The sequence below is a fragment of the Myxocyprinus asiaticus genome, chromosome 8 (genome assembly GCF_019703515.2).
Source record: "Myxocyprinus asiaticus isolate MX2 ecotype Aquarium Trade chromosome 8, UBuf_Myxa_2, whole genome shotgun sequence".
Classification (NCBI taxonomy): Eukaryota; Metazoa; Chordata; class Actinopteri; order Cypriniformes; family Catostomidae; genus Myxocyprinus; species Myxocyprinus asiaticus.
The window spans coordinates 43,964,395-43,982,429 of record NC_059351.1 but is presented as its reverse complement, the minus strand read 5'-3'; the positions used below and the strand labels follow the sequence as shown (position 1 = coordinate 43,982,429).

The window sequence follows — 18,035 nt, the reverse complement described above, 5'->3', positions numbered from 1 at the left end:
AGCGCTCAAGGGCACAAACACACACACACACCTGGCTACAGACTGATTTACAGTCACTGTTTAAAATGGGTCAGATATTCTATGTCATAAATTTGACACCCAGCTGGAACAAGGGGAAATGACTTGTGATTCAGGTTTTATGATCTTTTACTGTTTACAGGATATTTACCATATGTTGTAGTACACAGTATGCAGAAGTATATGTATATAATGCTACAAATTTTAAAATCATCTTTGGATGGATGGATGGAGTCATGGGGGGGGGGTATTTGAGCTTAGGTCAAGCCTCGAGCCTCAAGCCCATTGTCCAGGACAGCAAGCCACACACCTTTACACTATCCTCTAAGCAGGATTACATTTACTTGCAAACTACTGATAGATAGACAGACAGACAGATAGATAGATAGATAGATAGATAAATAGGCAGCTACATGTGTAGACGTGTCACGTAGGTGGTAAACCTTGGCCAAGAATATAAGTCAAGTGCTAAGGTTAGGTCTCAAGGACAAGGAGAACAACAACAACAAAATAAAAGAATGCTAAAACACTTTGTGAATGCAGTGCAGATTTTGTCAAAGTGCTAAATGAGGTCACTAAAGACAAGTCACTAGACTCAGACAGTCCATTAAGTGTGGCACAAATTTGCCTGTAGATTAGGTTAGTGACATGAAATATGTTAATTACAACAGAGGTGAATTACAACTTGACTGACAGCATTGTGTATGAACTTGAATGGAATATTTGAATATTTCCGTACCACAAGAGTTCACAGTGGTCATATTTGTTAAACTCCAAAAAGAGTAAAAATTACCATGAAAGTATATTCAATTTGTCCATGACATATAGACAATGACTTAGGTGCTATAAGTCTTTTAAAAGCCATGTGATCACTGTGTGAGAAATAGATGGAAATGTAAGAAGTTATTTACTTCTATGAAACAAATCATTTCACCAGTTTATGGTTGACCATGTCAAATGTAGATGACAAATCTATGCAGTACAGTCAAGCCACCGGCTGACCTAGGGCTTTAGTTACAGCAAGTAGAGCTCTATTAATTGAGTGACCAGGTTTAAAATCTAAGTGACAGGGTTTATGGAGAAAAGCTGGTTGTTTATGGAGAAAAGATACATTTGGATGGAAGTGTTGACTATGCAAAGCTTTTTGACACAAAAGGAAATGGGACATATTCTGACTGTCTTGACCAACTTTGATGTTGGCTTGACAAACCTTGTCTGAAGGTTTTACAAGTCCTGCAGTCCTTTGCAAGTCCTACAGCCTTCAGTCAAATATTCTGTCAATGTAAGTCTTTGGGATATTTCCGAAATTTGATCGTCCGTTGTGTGAAAACCATAAGTCCAATCAGTTAGAAAAGATATGGCACACTAAATCAGAACAGTCTGAAAGTATGTACCAAGTTTGGTGGATGTAGCTTGAAAGCTCTAGAAGGAGTTGCAATTGATAATTTTGGTCTTGGTGTAGGGATTTTGGAAAAACCCTGAACCCAGTCTTTAGAATAACAGTTGTTAAGCCAACATAATAGTAAAAAAATAAATACAAATAATATGCAGTCTCCTAATTCCTTTAAATGTGCCACTTTCAAGCAAAGAGCTATTATTAATATGTTCTTGGATGGCTGACTAAAAGCTATTATGTCAGTTATTAAAAAAAATCATATACTTGAAATCCTGTCCTAAATTCCGAGTTAGGGCCATGTAATAATATTCAACTCTGTAATAAATGTTTTCCTTGGATTATTACTTTCCTTCTATGTAGGGTTTGTGATTAATGTATAGCATTTTGTTAAGGAGAAAGGCATAGCTGTGTTCCTCGAGACCTAGAGTGGATTTAAACATCATAATAATGGTTTTGTGACCAGGAGGCTGCCAGATTCACATTTTCTATTGTGAATATAATTTGCTATGGCCTCTAGCAACAAACCTGCATTCCTGCATTATAAATGTGTGTGTGTACATATGCGGATAGTGTGCACAAACCCACTAGGTACACAGTAAGGCCATGTGAAATGCTGAAATTGAGGGATCCTGAACTGTGCAAGACTGGCTTTAAACAATATCTGACTCTGAATGTGCTGTATAGGTCTAAGGGGGTGTTCACACCAGAGATGTTCACGAGTCTTTCATCTGAAGTCTGAGTCAAGTCTGAAGTCTTTAAGCTGGAGTCCGAGTCGAGTCTCAAGTCATTAAATGTTACATCTTTTATTTAAAAAAAAATAAAAATATGCTCTACTTAAAAATGATAAATGTATGATCTTTGAAAAATCTGGGATACTAATAGGATTCTAGCTGAACTTGTAAAATTGTATTTTGTTTATTTTATTTTATTTTATGATTTCACAGACTTAATTAACTTATCCTGTACTTTTTTTGTAATAAAGGTGCCACAGTTTTTCTCATGGACAGTTCAACAAGGTTAAGAACGCACACCCAAAGCAATGCAATAAGACGTTTGCAATGCAATGTAATGCGATATCATTAGGTACTGGATAATTTTGACAAAAACTTGCCAGCTGTTTTTAGAGAGCGAGAGAGAGAGAGAGAGAGAGAGAGAGGCGGCATATATACCACGAAAACATTGATAAAATGAAGTGCTAGGTTTAAATTGACGCAACCTCAGGTTGGCGATCATGCTGTAATGAGCACACTGCCTGATGTTTGCAACAGTACAATATTAGCTAGCTTTGTGTGTTAATTAATGTAACTAACCTTTAAGAATGTGTTCTTCCTGAAGTTTCTGCTTCTGAGGGCACAACCAAATGTGAGCACATATGGCACGGCAGGTGCTGACATATTTAATGGGACTTTTATAACATTTCGGGGTTTACGTGGAAATACATAATTGAATTCTATGAAAAGGGTCAGATTGATTATGACACATGGGGAAATGTGATGCATATGTAATAAAACTATACAAATAAAACACAAACTCTTCCTTTACATCATTATGCAACTTTTGGCCCTCTAGCGGTTAAAAAATAAAAATGCATGTGTCTTGCGGAAGAACATTGTTATGGGAATGACGTAAGTTGTGCTTCGGCTCTGCTTCTCTGCGTGGATGAATGTGGTTCGAGGCATCGGTGTACACATGAATACAGGACATCTTATCAGAGCGAATGGACAAATAAATAACAAAAGAAAGGAAAAAAGACGGATATCGAAAACATGGCATCTGAGCAGATATGTGCCATATCTTATGCTGTTGTTTTGACTTATTGGAAACATTGATGTTTTTAAATAGATGACGTTACAAAAGTTAGGCAACATTCGTTAACATTAGACATAACAATTGCTAGTCTGATAAGGTCAAACGTTGTAAAGTTTTTATAACTGCAGGATATTCTGACCAAATAGCCCATGGTAGTAACAAATTTATAGATTAACATTATTACTAACCAGTGGTCAACATCATTTCAAGACTCGCATGTCCTTGGCAAGCCTAATACTAAAGAATTTATTTATATAAATTATTGCCGTTATAAAGAAAAATACACGTATTCTAGCAAGTGAAAAGGTCTGCACCGATTACAGTATAATTCTTATATTTCACTACACAATTATACATAAACCATATTAATAAAATATCTTACCTGTTGAGTAAAACCACAAAATCCTGTGTTAAATCCTTTCAGATCTTGGTGTTGTCGCCACCTCTGAAAAGCCAAGCCGATGTAGATTCGGGTTTTATTATGGACTCTGTCGCTTTCACTTTTTGCTTGTAGACTCTACTCTGTTCGGGGTTTCTTTGTTTTATACAAAGTGATTCCCTGGAGGTTTGCCATTTTGAATGATCCTTGGTCAATGTTTCTTGTTCATTGTGACAACAAACTTTCAGCTTTAGCTACTCCCACACACGCGCTACAGTAGCCGGATCTTATTTTCTCTGTATATGGATATGACGTCAGCACACACAGGCAAATGACGTCTTATGCAATTTCCCGCGAAATTCGTCCCGACAGCTCTAAAATATTTATAATGTAATATCATTATTATAGGTTTATCAAAGTGCATTTGGGTAAAGACATGGTTTGGAAGATGGATTTTTGTTGCACTCTCTCATTAATAACATTCTGTTATTTTTTTTACAAAAAAAAGCTACATAGTGTAGCTTTAAGATATTAATACTTAAGGTTAAAAGACTCAAGTTGTTTTTGAAATATTCATGAGTCCTTTTTATTGAGTCAAGTCTGAAGTCATTTTAGGTCGATCTGGAGTCGAGTCTGAAGTCTATTAAAATGCTACTCGAGTCCGAGTCTCTAACTCGTGTCCCCATCTCTGGTTCACACAGAATGCAGTCTTGTGCCTGTGTGCGCTATTCTTTAAATTGTTGGTCTATGTGCGCATGGGCCAGAGGAATGTTTTTGACTGATGTGTCTTTTTTATTTTTAAGCATCTCACTGCATGAGTGCTGTGTTTTTTAGGCTCCAGTTTTCAACTTTTAAAAACGTGTCTTAAGACCCTTGCGTTCTAGCTGTTTTTGAACACAAGAACACGTCCTATGTGAACAGGGTTGGGAGGGTTACTTTTGAAATGTATTCCACTACAGATTACAGAATACATGCTGTAAAATGTAAGTTCTAACGTATTCCATTAGATTGCTCAAGTTCAGTAACGTATTCTAAATACTTTGGATTATTCTTCAGCTCTGGTAGATTTTTTCACTTGTTTTGACTATAAAAACTCTGCCAGTACAGTAAGACAAAATACACATGTTAAAAATACATTCTCTGAAAAACCTAAATATCTTATGCAGTGTTGCTTCTAAAACAAGATTAATCAAACTGATCTTGTTTTAAGGATTTTTAGATATTTTTACAGGAAAACAATACAAAAATTATTATCAAGAATACAATTTTTGCCCTAATATCAAAGTCTTACTAGAAAAGAAGAAATTATGATCCAATGTGAATTTTCTTGATAAAAAAATATGATCATGTCTGGTAACATGTGCATGTAAAATGGCATTTTAGCTTAGTGTAAAGCTGACAATTTACACAAGGTTTATTTCTATTTCTTGTGCTCCAAACTTACTTCAGACTTACTTCTCTGTCTGCTCGTATGAATGTAACACATCATATTAAAGTGTTTCACTGCTGTTCAAATGCACTTTGGATCACATCATTTATATGTATAAATGTTTTCCATCTGAAAGGACTAAATATTAAATGAAACAAATGACAATAAAATGCAAAGTAATCTCTTCAATAATCAAATACTTTTTGAATTTAACTATTCTAATTACCAATTATTTAAATTGTAACTGTAGTGGAATACAGTTACTTATATTTTGTATTTTAAATACGTAATCCCGTAACATGTATTCCGTTACTCCCCAACCCTGTATGTGAATGACCCCTAAGGGCGCCAACACACTAGAGAAATGTCTGATGGAGCATTTGACAGGTGTAGGATATGATGCATTCTGAAGGTGTGGAAAGAGCCAGGTCATTTTGAAATCAACTGAGATTGTAGCTAATTGGATTTCCGAAAACTAGGCTCATCTTTAAAAAAGAACATTTGGTCAATGGGAGCCTTAAAATGGCATTCAACTTGTTGAATGATAAACTCATATAGTGCATTCAAGATAATTAGTCTTTTTGGATAAAAAAATGTCTTTGAAATGTGAAAATCTAAGGTTTGGGTCACATTACAGAGCATTACTTTTGCAAACCCTCTTCGTCTGGATTCATAGCGTTCATTGATAACCATCAAATGTGTTTGGTCTGATGTTCCCTGTCTTTTCTCTTCAGGTACCTCATGAATGTGACATTTGAAGGGCGTAACCTCTCCTTCAGTGAGGATGGTTTTCAGATGCACCCAAAGTTGGTTATAATTCTGTTAGATAAGGAGAGGCAATGGGACAGGGTGAGTATCTCTCCTCGTTTCTATTTGGCTCTCTTTCCCTCTTGATTCCTCTTAACTTATGACTGCACAGTTCCCCCTTCCCTGATGTAATTATCCACCTTAATTTACTCTTTATCTCTCTTTATCTTAATTTAAGATTTCAGTCATCCTCAAATTTAGCTTGCACTAATCCAGTCTCAGCCACTTCAACCTCAACGGCCTCTCATTATCTCACTTGTTATACTTCTCTCATTTTTGCACTTTAACAGGTAGGTAAATGGGAGAATGGGTCTCTGGCAATGAAGTACCATGTTTGGCCTCGTTTCGAGCTGTACTCAGATGCTGAGGAGCGGGAGGATGACCACTTGTCCATTGTTACCCTGGAGGAGGCTCCATTTGTCATTGTTGAGGATGTTGACCCCCTCAGTGGCACCTGCATGAGAAACACAGTACCATGCAGAAAGCAGCTCAAACTCCAGTAAGAATCCTCTAGGCTCTTTGACAACAATACAGTTGTTTGGGCAATGCACTACAGTTCTTTAGATTTCAATATCGACTTTTCAAGTGGTACATTGATAAATGCTTAAACAGAACCAGCCCCAACCTTGACATAAAACACAGATATGTACAAATATTGGTCAATGCTTAACTCAAACCCTAGCTACATAATTTAGGTATATATTTTGAATATCAATCATTGTATGGTACAATGTTAGTGCTCAGGATAATCAGTTGTCAGTCATAAGTCTTGACTGCAAAAATTCATCCTACAAGATATCACATTTAAGCACTTAGTACAGATCTTCCATTTTTAAATTCAAGTGGTTTTCTGTCACCACCAGGACTATTTTATTTCATAGGGTAAAAATGTGTGATGTATATGGTATTGTACTGTCAATGAAAACTTAAAAACAAGAGTAAAACTGGCATCTTAATGTCACTTTGTAATATTTATTGTAAAATTTCCAATGCTAAATGCCGTTTCAGTGTTAAACAGATATAGATAAATGACAAATTTAAGACTGGCTTTGTTGCAAATTTTGTTATAGTCAATATAGTGGTCAGTATAATGGTCATTAGTCATTTTGATGTTCCCCTTCTGTCACTCACTCGACATTGTGTTGATGTAGTGACACTAGGGGTCGCTCTTGAGAGCCCCGAACACCTCTGTTCTTTTGAGAAAAGGCCAATGACAATTGGCGAGTGGAATTTGCATGCCACTCCCCCGGACATACGGGTATAAAATGTCCACTCTCATTCAGATTTTTTCTTCGGAGCCAAGCGGTTGTACTATCAGCAAGCTGAATACTACTGCTGTTTCATTTACCTCTTAAGAAGCGTATGCTGTTGGATATACGGAGCATTTCCAGCGGCTTTCTCTCCTTCTGCACGACGAGTGCAGATTTCGCCCCTTTTTGGGGCATTGGGGGAGTTTACATGCAGACTGATGCACCTGCTATTACGCACGCAGCAGCTTGCTTGCACCTGCATCAGCAGTTCACGTAACATGGTTCACCTGTTGTGGCGTTTTTCTATAGGGACCCCTAGTGTCACTACATCGACACAATGTCGAGTGAGTGACAGAAGGGGAACATCTTGGTTACTGTCGTAACCTCCGTTCTCTGATGGAGGGAACGAGATGTTGTGTCCCTCTTGCCACAATGCTGTACTAGCCGCTGAAATGGCCGGACCTTGTCTTGGCTCCTCAGCACAAAACCTGAATGAGAGTGGGCATTCCTTCTCCTTTTATACCCGTATATCTGGGGGAGTGGCATGCAAATTCCACTCACCAATTCTCATTGGCCTTTTCTCAAAAGAATAGAGGTGTTCGGGGCTCTCGAGCGACCCCTAGTGTCACTACATTGACACAATGTTTCGTTCTCTCCATCAGGGAACGGAGGTTACGACAGTAACCAAGACGTTATTTTGACTCATAGATTGATTTCTTCACACAGATTTATTACATGATATTTTGATCAAGGATTGATGAATACCCGAGACAAAATCTGATAAACACTGTCTTCAGTATTTAGAAAATTAACTTCTCGCTGTACCATTAATCATTTCACCTTCTTCTTGAATTTTCCACCTCTAGAAACCAGACAAGAGATTCAGGGATCTATATTAAACGCTGCTGCAAGGGCTTCTGTATAGACATCCTCAAAAAGATCGCCAAGTCTGTAAAATTCACCTATGATCTCTACTTGGTGACCAATGGAAAGCATGGAAAAAAGATCAATGGCACATGGAATGGATTGGTTGGTGAGGTGAGTTTTTAGTCCTCATAGAACATCAGTCCTCATAGTGTAATCCAGAATTTGGGTGTGAATAGGTTGTTTATCATCCAAGAGCTTTAGCCATGTTTTTTTTTTAAATTTTTTTTTTAATTTATTTTTTTTCTCCCAATTTGGAATGCCCAATTCCCAATGCGCTCTAAGTCCTTGTGGTCGCGTAGTGATTTGCCTCAGTCCGGGTGGCGGAGGACGAATCCCAGTTGCCTCCGCGTCTGAGACCGTCAACCCACGCATCTTATCACGTGGCTTGTTGAGCACGTTGCCATGGAGACATCTTGCGTGTGGAGGCTTCACGCCATCCACCGCGGCAACCACGCTCAACTCACCACGCGCCCCACCGAGAACGAACCACATTATAGCGACCACGAGGAGGTTACCCCATGTGAATCTACCCTCCCTAGCAACCGGGCCAATTTGGTTGCTTAGGTGACCTGGCTGGAGTCACTCAGCATGTTAGACATGTTGTTGATATGGAGAAAGGTATCCTATGTGTTAGCACAGTGTGGATGTTGCCCATTGAACATTTTCACTCTTTTTGATATTTGAGTGACAGTGGTGAATGCCAACTATTGTTCTTTCTATGTTACCAAACTGCTGCATATAATCGAGGAGTGTAGTATATCAAGCTGTATGCCATATTTTCATCATGCCACACCATGCTCAAAACAGTTTGAAGAATTTATATTGTTTAATGTGGAATGTAAAATTTGGATTTTACATATTTATACATATTTTAGATATTTGTTCCTTTGTTCTGCGCTATTTTCAAGTATGGAAGCTAAGTAGATATTATGTTTATCTTTTTTTTTTTTTTTTTTTTTTTTTTTGCATTATTGTCATTTTTATTGATAGAATACAGCAATCACAGGAAATGCCATGGCTCCAGTACATGTGTATATATAGATTTCTGATTTTATAATCAAAAAAGGAAAATCTGAACAGTATCTCTAATGAGAAGAACAGATGAAAGTGAGAGCAAGTGATTTTGCCCAAGGGAAAATACAGCTGGTGCATTAATTCAGATGAGAAATAATATTAGTTACCGAATCATATGCAAATCCACAGTTGAAATGAATGTGGCACATTCAGTTCCGTTTCAGTCCCAGTTATATGAATGCTCTTAAAACTGCACCACAGTCAGAGTTGCAGACTCTTGGTATCTTGCTTTATTTTTGCCTAATGTCTCTGTTGCATCTGATGCTTTGAGACATATTCATGTTGAGTGATGCAACACACACACACACACACACACACACACACACTTAAGTGCATACAAATTATAATGTCAAATTTAGAAGGGTGAAGAGAGAGAAGTAGACAGTGAGAGAGCAAGAGAGAGAAACCTTTCTGTAGCATACACTCACCATATTAACTCTGTTTTGTCCTATTTTTCTATATCACCAGAGGCCCATTACATGTAATTCTAAATATACCTGGACATGTGATGGGTTTGGGAAAGTAGTGATTAGGGAAAGGTTGAAAAAAACAAGAAATAGCTATTTAAAGCTACTGCGACCTACTGTAAAAAAGTAACCTGATTTCTGCCTTTCTTGGTCTTAGTGTCTTATTTTTTCCCTTTGTGCTCTTCTCATTCACTGGCTTCTATTTTATCATCATTCACCTTTTTCTTACACTGTGCTTCTTTTCCTCTTTGTCAAGATGTGGCATGCGTAGACTAGTCTTTGTTCAGAAGAGCTACAAGTATAATTTTTATTGGAGAGGTGATATCACTTATTTCCTTTTTGATCCAATGCCTATCTAGGCCAATATCAATTCTAATTCCAATACCTCTATTAAATAAAATGTTTTTATGATTTCTGAGAATAAAATGGAAAATGATAGCAATTTAACATTATATTTGAAAGCCATTGTTTAAAAATTTAACTTGTCAGAAATGTTCATTTTGATAATTAATTTATTAACAATTACAGAACATGATCAAACTCTTAACAACTTTGATATATATATATATATATATATATATATATATATATATATATATATATATATATATATATATATATTCACAACATTTAGCCACATTGTTATTTATTGTGAAACAACTAGTAATGAGTGCTGCGACTCAGCGCAGTCTGTGACTGCTTGTGTATGTTTCAGCATTTCTGCGGGTGTTAAAATATAGCAGGAAAAATAGTTCTTATCAACCCTTTGAATTGCTATTGTTATTTCAAGATCAATCCTCTCTATACAACATCAGTTTTTAAAGTATAGACCCTTCAAGCTCGATCTACCTCATACATTTGTTCCGTCCCTCCTCTTTGTGCCTAGGTGGTATTTAAGAATGCCCACATGGCAGTGGGGTCCCTGACCATTAATGAAGAGAGGTCAGAGGTCATTGACTTCTCCGTGCCCTTTATAGAGACAGGGATCAGTGTCATGGTCTCTCGTAGCAATGGCACAGTATCCCCTTCTGCCTTTTTAGGTAAGCAATAAATCCACACACACACAAGTGCATTCCATATGGTAGCACTTTATTGTTCTACATTTACGTACTATGTAACAACTACAGTAATTACAAGGTACTAATCCTAAACCTAACCCCAACCCCAACCTTAACCCATATTAAGTACTTGTAGTTACCTAACATTACTCAGTACTTTCTTGGGTAAGTACACTGTAAGTATCCTGAAAGTACACGTACTGTAAAATAAAATGCAACCTTCAAGATGAAACCCAAATTCAAGTGCACACTTCATTAATACCCCCACATTTTCCTTCTCTTCTCTTTCTTTTTTTCCTGCTCTCAGAGCCCTTCAGCGCTGATGTCTGGGTAATGATGTTCGTTATGCTGTTGATAGTTTCAGCCGTGGCCGTCTTCGTCTTTGAGTACTTCAGTCCTGTTGGCTATAATCGCTGCTTGGCAGACGGACGAGGTGTGCACACACGCTTGTATAAACATGCACACACAAATAAAGACTTATCCAACACCCAAACACCATTTGGTATGTCTAGCTTAAACCTCTCCATACAAGGATTTTTTTTAAGTGTTTTATCTTTTTGTTTCAGCCATTATATCGGTCTGTTATTTTTTTATGTCCCCATACTTAGCAATATATTGCATTAGTGTAGTAAATCGTACTGATCTTAGTGTTGGGTAGTAACTAACTAAAAGTGGCAACGCTACTAACATGAATTGATAGTGAACCCCAAAAAATAAAAATAAAAATCTATCAGTATTTACTCACCCTCATGTTTTTTTTTTTTTTTTTCAAACCTCTTTCTTCTGTAGAACACAAAAGGAAATGTTAGGCATAATGATAGCCTTAGTTACTATTTACTTCCATGAATCTTTTTCATTAAAAAGAAATTGAATAGTGACTGGGTAGTAAATAACTAAAGAATTCTTTTAATTTTTGGTGGATTATTCCTCTTAATTTTTCAGTGTGACAACAGTTTTTCCAGTAACAAGTTACGTTTTCCAACAAGTAGCGTTGGAGCTACACTTACTGTTTTTATGTCACATGTTAAATGACTAAATGTAAATGCTTTACAGCTGAGAGACCTGAGGCAATAATCATACGTGCTGTCTTCTAATAGTGTCTCTTTCATTTGTAACATAGGAAAGTCTGATTCATTTTAGTGAATTGGTAGTTTAGACAGTTCTTGTAAATGAACCAGTTCAAAAAGAATTGATTCATTAACTAAATTCCCTGCGGAATTCCTAAAGTCTCTGGCGGCATTTTAGATCTTTTTTGTAGCTAAATATTTAGATGTATCACTATGTTCTCAGTTCAAGTTTAATGCTTGTCCCCCTTATCAAAATTAATTTATTCAAAAACGTCATTGTTTTATATACACTCACCGAGCACTATTATTATATCATAATATCTCTCTCTACCTCTCTACATACCATTAGAGCCTGGCGGTCCCTCCTTCACCATTGGAAAAGCTATTTGGCTACTGTGGGGTTTGGTCTTCAATAACTCTGTGCCAGTTCAGAACCCCAAAGGCACCACTAGCAAGATCATGGTATCGGTCTGGGCCTTTTTTGCTGTGATATTCCTAGCCAGCTACACAGCCAACCTGGCTGCATTTATGATCCAAGAGGAGTATGTGGACCAGGTGACCGGCCTGAGTGATAAAAAGGTAACAAGTGTCTATAGGTCTGAAATTTGACAGCATGTTTCACAGCTAAAGGTGGGCCATGGGCATCTGAAAGCTGTTATAAAAAATACAGTTCCTATTGATCTCATTTATCCTAGTCAAAAAAATTGATATATTCCAATGCTTGGGCAAAAAAAAAAAGAAAAAAAAAGAGCCATTTGTTCAGAAGAATGCCTTGAAATGAAAGTAACTTGACTTGATACAGCAGAATCAACTCTATCCCTGATGTTTTCAACTAAGGTTAATTCACATAGTCTAGCCAGTAAATGGTGCAATTTTTAAAGGTAAGTTGTGTAACTGTATCAAAGTTAAAATACTTTCTCCTTTGCCATTTGTAAGATGTTCGCAGGTCCCTGTGGTCCTTTCAAAATGTTGCTTGGTTTTTTTGAGTGGTTGACATGTCAACTTCTCTAGGTTAACCAATGCATGAGTTTGGGGCAGGACTATCTGTTTGTCCAAATGGAAGGTGGAGGTGGGATGAAAAGAGTGTTTAGGAAACCTGTTTAAAAACAGTAATTACTTTTGCTATTTATTTGGTTATGCAAGTGGCAAAGAAATTACACACTTCAGCTTTATAGTCAGTATAAAGAAAATGTACCCATTTCATGATCATAGTAATTACAGTCTTTAGTTCATTATAAATTTGAATAATTTCCATTTCAGTAATATCATGATTGGTTGGTTTGTGAAATTACTAAATCCATGCACTCTTACTCTATAGCAGTTTTGTATATCATAAATCCTAACATTAGTGTTAATGATCCACTAATTTGGGGCAAGCACATGCAGACTAGCTTTGTAGTAATATGGGTACTGTGTTGTCCTCTTTGGTGTGTAAATAATTATGCTAATGTGAATTAGGTGACTACTATGAAACAAAAGAAGATTGGACTCTTAAGTGGGTGCTGTCGCCTTTTTAATATTTGATGTGATGGGATTTTGTTCTTTAAGTCACTCTTTATTTTTCATGTCTGGAAAAGCATTTGAGTGCTAGAGAACATTGAAAAATGTGTTTACATAAAACACTGGACACAGTGTTGCTTTATGAATGGTGAGAAAAGAAGATCTAATGCATCCAAAGGTTTTTAAATGACACCTCTCCTACACTCTTTCCCATGAGTGTTCATTGACACTGTGTACCAATTATTATTTCTCTCTCTCTGTCTCTCTTGCTTTCTCTTTTATAGTTTCAACATCCGAATGACTTCTCCCCTCCGTTCCGTTTTGGCACCGTGCCGAATGGCAGCACGGAAAGAAACATAAGGAACAACTACAAGGAGATGCACAGCTACATGACCAGCTTTCACCAGAAAAATGTAGACGAGGCCCTCCAGAGCCTAAAAACTGGGTGAGAAAAGAAAAAAGAGAGCGCATATCTGTATATAAAGAGTGGGAAGGGAGTGCGAGAAAAAGAGAGGAAGACAAGGAGATTAAATGCTTATAGGACAGGAGTAAGTAGAGTTTGTGAGTGGGTGGGTGGGTGAACTCTGGGCTGATAATAGTATCAAATGAGGCATCCTAGAGGGGGTTTGTTTGGAGATGTTGATTGGCTGGAAGATATGCACTGATCTGACATGGGCCCTGGATTCTGCAATCATTTATGTAATTAAAATAATTGTAATAAAGTATTTAAGTATAATACATTTAAATATTATAAACTAGACATTTCCTGCATTTTGTGGATGTGAAAATTAAAAATATCAACAAAAAACCTAATATACTTTATCAATAATTTAGCTCTGGTTAGTTTAAGATAGTCAAGTCAGTTTTTTTTTACTTTATTTCATTTTATTTTTTTATTTTTTTTAATGTTTTTTACATAAACTCTGGCATTTAAATGTTGTGGTATTATTTATTATATATTATTCATATTATCAGCATAACAATTTGAGTGAATAATGTGCATACAGTACATTTACATAAGTCTTAGTATTTGGTACTTTAAATTTGTGCAAACCTGACCATCCATGTTTTTTCCTGCATGATTTTAAAATGTTCCAAAGAGCATCTTGTGTGCTTCAGTGGAAGAAAAGGTATCTAACCTGTTAACATGGTCAATGCCATATTGAGATTTGCTTATATTTGATTAGTGGCCTAGAAATAGTGCGGAATTTTAAACTTCCAGTTTATTTCCAGATTTTAAAGAAAAAAATATTTTCAGACTTGTAGACTGTACATAGTTTACCTATTACCAGGGTTACCACTCTTTTTGACAAATGAAATTCCATGTCTTTTCCATGACCTTTCCAGTCATTTGGGATTGCTGGATATAGATATTTAAAAATCGTTTGGATTTAGATTGATTCGCTAATGAATCATTCAGACTGATTTGTGAGCATTTTTTGACCAATTAAATGAAAAGAACCTAAAGTATTCAAAAGAAGGATTTGCTTACAAAATGAACATCAAAATGGCTTGTTTTACTCTTTACAAAAGCAATATCTAGCTGATGGGATATTTTAAGGAAAACTAGAAAAAAATATTTTCACAATAGAACTTTTAAGATTTGATCAATCTCTATGACTTTTCCAGGGCTGGAAATCACAATTTAAAAATTCCTGGTTTACCATGGCTGTGGAAACCATGTCTCACTTATGTCCAACACACAGGGCCCAGAAAATACTTATTTTGTCTTATTTACCGATACTGTACCTATGTAGACCAGTGAAAAACCCAGCCTGATCTAATGAAAATAACGTTACCATGGCAAAAGTTTTGCAAAACAAAATTATGTACTTCATTACACATTTTGCTGCAGTTTCCCAGTGTATTGTCCAGTGGGGGTGCCAAAAGAGAGTGAAATGGTGTCGTAATCAGAAAAGTTTTTAAAGGTGAAGTTAGAGATTTTAATGGGTAAACCTAACCTCCCTAACCCAAAACTTTTACCTAAACCTAACCAATAGTGTCCTAAAAGCAAATGAGAGGTGAACAAAACAGACATCCTTACCCTTATCCAACACGTAAAACTAACCGATAGTGTCCTAAATGGAAATGCAGTATGAAAAGCAAATTTTTTGAAGAAATCATGTCATCTCATATCGCTTCTATGACACTTTTGTCTCGTGTGAGCTACCGCACAAGCTAATCACATTGGAATAAGTGTGTAAATGTAGGTGGGTCTGTGATTCAAGCGTTAAAATGAATAGTTTTTCAAATGATGCGTTAAAATAAAATAGTTTCGTTATTACAATATAGCAGTGTGTGAGTAATAGAGCGAAAAATAAATTTTTATAAAGTCATAATCAGCCATTGTACTTGTGATTTGTGTGAAAGTGAATAAAACGCAGTTGTTGTAGCATCTCTAGAGTTAATTTCACCAGGAAACTGCAGCAAAATGTAAAACTCTGAACATAAAACTCAACTCAAAATGCAGTTATAGTAATGTTCATTCTGAGACTAGGTTGGACACAAACAGCTCTGGCAAGAAGTCTGATGTATGACAAAAACTTGCCAACATTCTAACATATTACTTCACCTCCTTCCTCTTATGTAGTAAACTGGATGCATTTATCTACGATGCAGCAGTCTTGAACTACATGGCTGGCCGTGATGAGGGCTGTAAACTGGTGACCATCGGCAGTGGTTACATCTTTGCTACTACAGGGTATGGCATTGCCATTCAGAAAGACTCAGGCTGGAAGAGGGCAGTGGACCTTGCCATTCTGCAGCTCTTTGGAGATGGTAAAGATTATCAGATTTTTTTAGCAGATTGGTGTGATTCCATTGGATGATTGTGGCGAATTAGCAGAATGTCCCAATCAGCAAAAATTATCTCCAGAATAAAGATATTTCACAGACTGTGATGATAAGTTCATTCACTTGAAGTTCACTCTTCTTTAAATGGTTCTCAGTGTGCCCTCAAGGCAGACAATTTTGAAGAATACCTGGCAACCAAACAAGTGCCTACACTGGGTGACAGAATGCCAACAAGTATGCCAAAGAAAATGGGTATTAAACATGTGACTATACAGTATGGCATCCTGTATTTCTTTCTTAATTAAGAGATTCACATTCTGTCAAAGCATACAGTAGCAAAACTAAATTATTCATTAAATCAGAATCAGAGAAAGCTCTATTCGCCAAATGTACTCAAACACACCGTTTTGGATTACAGGTGCTCTGTATATCATACTGTACAATATATATAACCTCGATGTTGTATTGTAACAGTATATATATATATATATATATATATATATATAAATATATCGAAATCGATATAAAGTAATAAATTAATATATATTTCCCAATGGCAGAGAGAATATTGTACTGTAAACTGTTAATGATAGAGATTGGTTCTTTGGTAAGAAACTGTTCCTGTGCCTAGATGTTTTGGTACCCAGTGCTCTATAGCACCTGGCAGAAGGTTTTTCCTTGTACTAACACAGCAAAAACAGCAATAGATTTAAAGCACCAGAAAGGATTCACTTCACATGTCTTCATTCAGTTTGATTTAAGAGCTTTCTTTTATAACCTACTAGTGATACATGTCCAGAGGCCATTTCTGGAAATCATCCCGTCTTCCCCAAACAGCATCTAAATAAGATGACAGGCTGTTTGGAACACATCTAAAGACACATGCAGAACATGCCCAATGCACCCCATACAATCATAAACAGTGTTAATAATTCTAGACATTCAAATCAAATCAAATCAAATCAAATCAAATCAAATCACTTTTATTGTCACACAACCACATACACAAGTGCAATAGTGTGTGAAATTCTTGGATGCAGTTCCGAGCAACACAGTAGTCGTGACAGTGATGAGACATACCAATTTACAATAAACATCAGATTTACAACACAATTTAAAACTGAATATACACATAATTACACATAACACAATATACAAATAATAACATTCAATGTTCAGTATACAATACACACAATATAGAATACACATTATACAATAAAAAAAGTATATATAGTATATATAAAATTTACAGTAGGTTGTATTGTACTGTATTGACATTCAGGCTGTCGGTTGATAGTAAGTTGCCAGTGTGTTATTAAGAGAGAATATAATATAATAATAATATAATTTATGACAGTCTGGTGTGAGATATAAGAGTAAGAGTACTAAAGTGCAGTGCTGATGTATTTTGATCGTGGGAGATCAAGAGTTCAAAAGTCTGATAGCTTGGGGGAAGAAGCTATCACGAAGTCGGCTGGTGCGGGTCCTGATGCTGCGATACCGCCTGCCTAATGGTAGCAGTGAGAACTGCCCATGGCCTGGGTGGCTGGAGTCTCTGATGATCCTCCGAGCTTTTTTCACACACCGCCTGGTATATATGTCCTGGAGGGAGGGAAGCTCACCTCCGATGTTGTGTCTGGCAGTTCGCACCACCCTTTGCAGTGCTTTGCGGTTGTGGGTGGTGCTATTGCCGTACCAGGCGGAGATGCAGCCAGTCAGGATGCTCTCTACAGTGCAGGTGTAGAACCGTGTGAGGATGTGGCGGTTCATTCCAAACTTCCTCAGGAAGAAGAGGCGCTGATGAGCCTTCTTCACAACGGCTTCAGTGTGGATGGACCATGTGAGTTCCTCAGTGATGTGGACACCCAGGAACTTGAAGCTGCTGACTCTGTCCACTGGTGCTCCATTGATGGTGATGGGACTGTGTTCTTTATCTCTTCTCCTGAAGTCCACCACAAGCTCCTTTGTCTTACTGATGTTGAGGGAGAGGTTGTGCTCCTGACACCAGTGTGTCAGAGTGTGCACCTCCTCTCTGTAGGCTGTTTCATCATTGTCAGTGAT

General features: G+C 36.9%; 1 protein-coding gene across 3 annotated transcripts in view; it reads left to right on the top strand.

The window, feature by feature from the left end:
- Window positions 1-18,035, top strand: part of LOC127444869 (glutamate receptor ionotropic, NMDA 2B-like) — a 138,073-nt gene that overhangs the window by 99,078 nt on the left and 20,960 nt on the right. For all 3 annotated transcript variants that reach the window (XM_051704461.1, XM_051704460.1, XM_051704459.1), the window contains exons 6-13: window positions 5,766-5,880; window positions 6,129-6,337; window positions 7,955-8,126; window positions 10,443-10,596; window positions 10,922-11,047; window positions 12,031-12,260; window positions 13,466-13,626; window positions 15,772-15,959. In XM_051704461.1, the coding sequence (XP_051560421.1) occupies window positions 5,766-5,880; window positions 6,129-6,337; window positions 7,955-8,126; window positions 10,443-10,596; window positions 10,922-11,047; window positions 12,031-12,260; window positions 13,466-13,626; window positions 15,772-15,959 (1,355 nt within the window). The remainder of the gene's footprint in view (window positions 1-5,765; window positions 5,881-6,128; window positions 6,338-7,954; window positions 8,127-10,442; window positions 10,597-10,921; window positions 11,048-12,030; window positions 12,261-13,465; window positions 13,627-15,771; window positions 15,960-18,035) is intronic.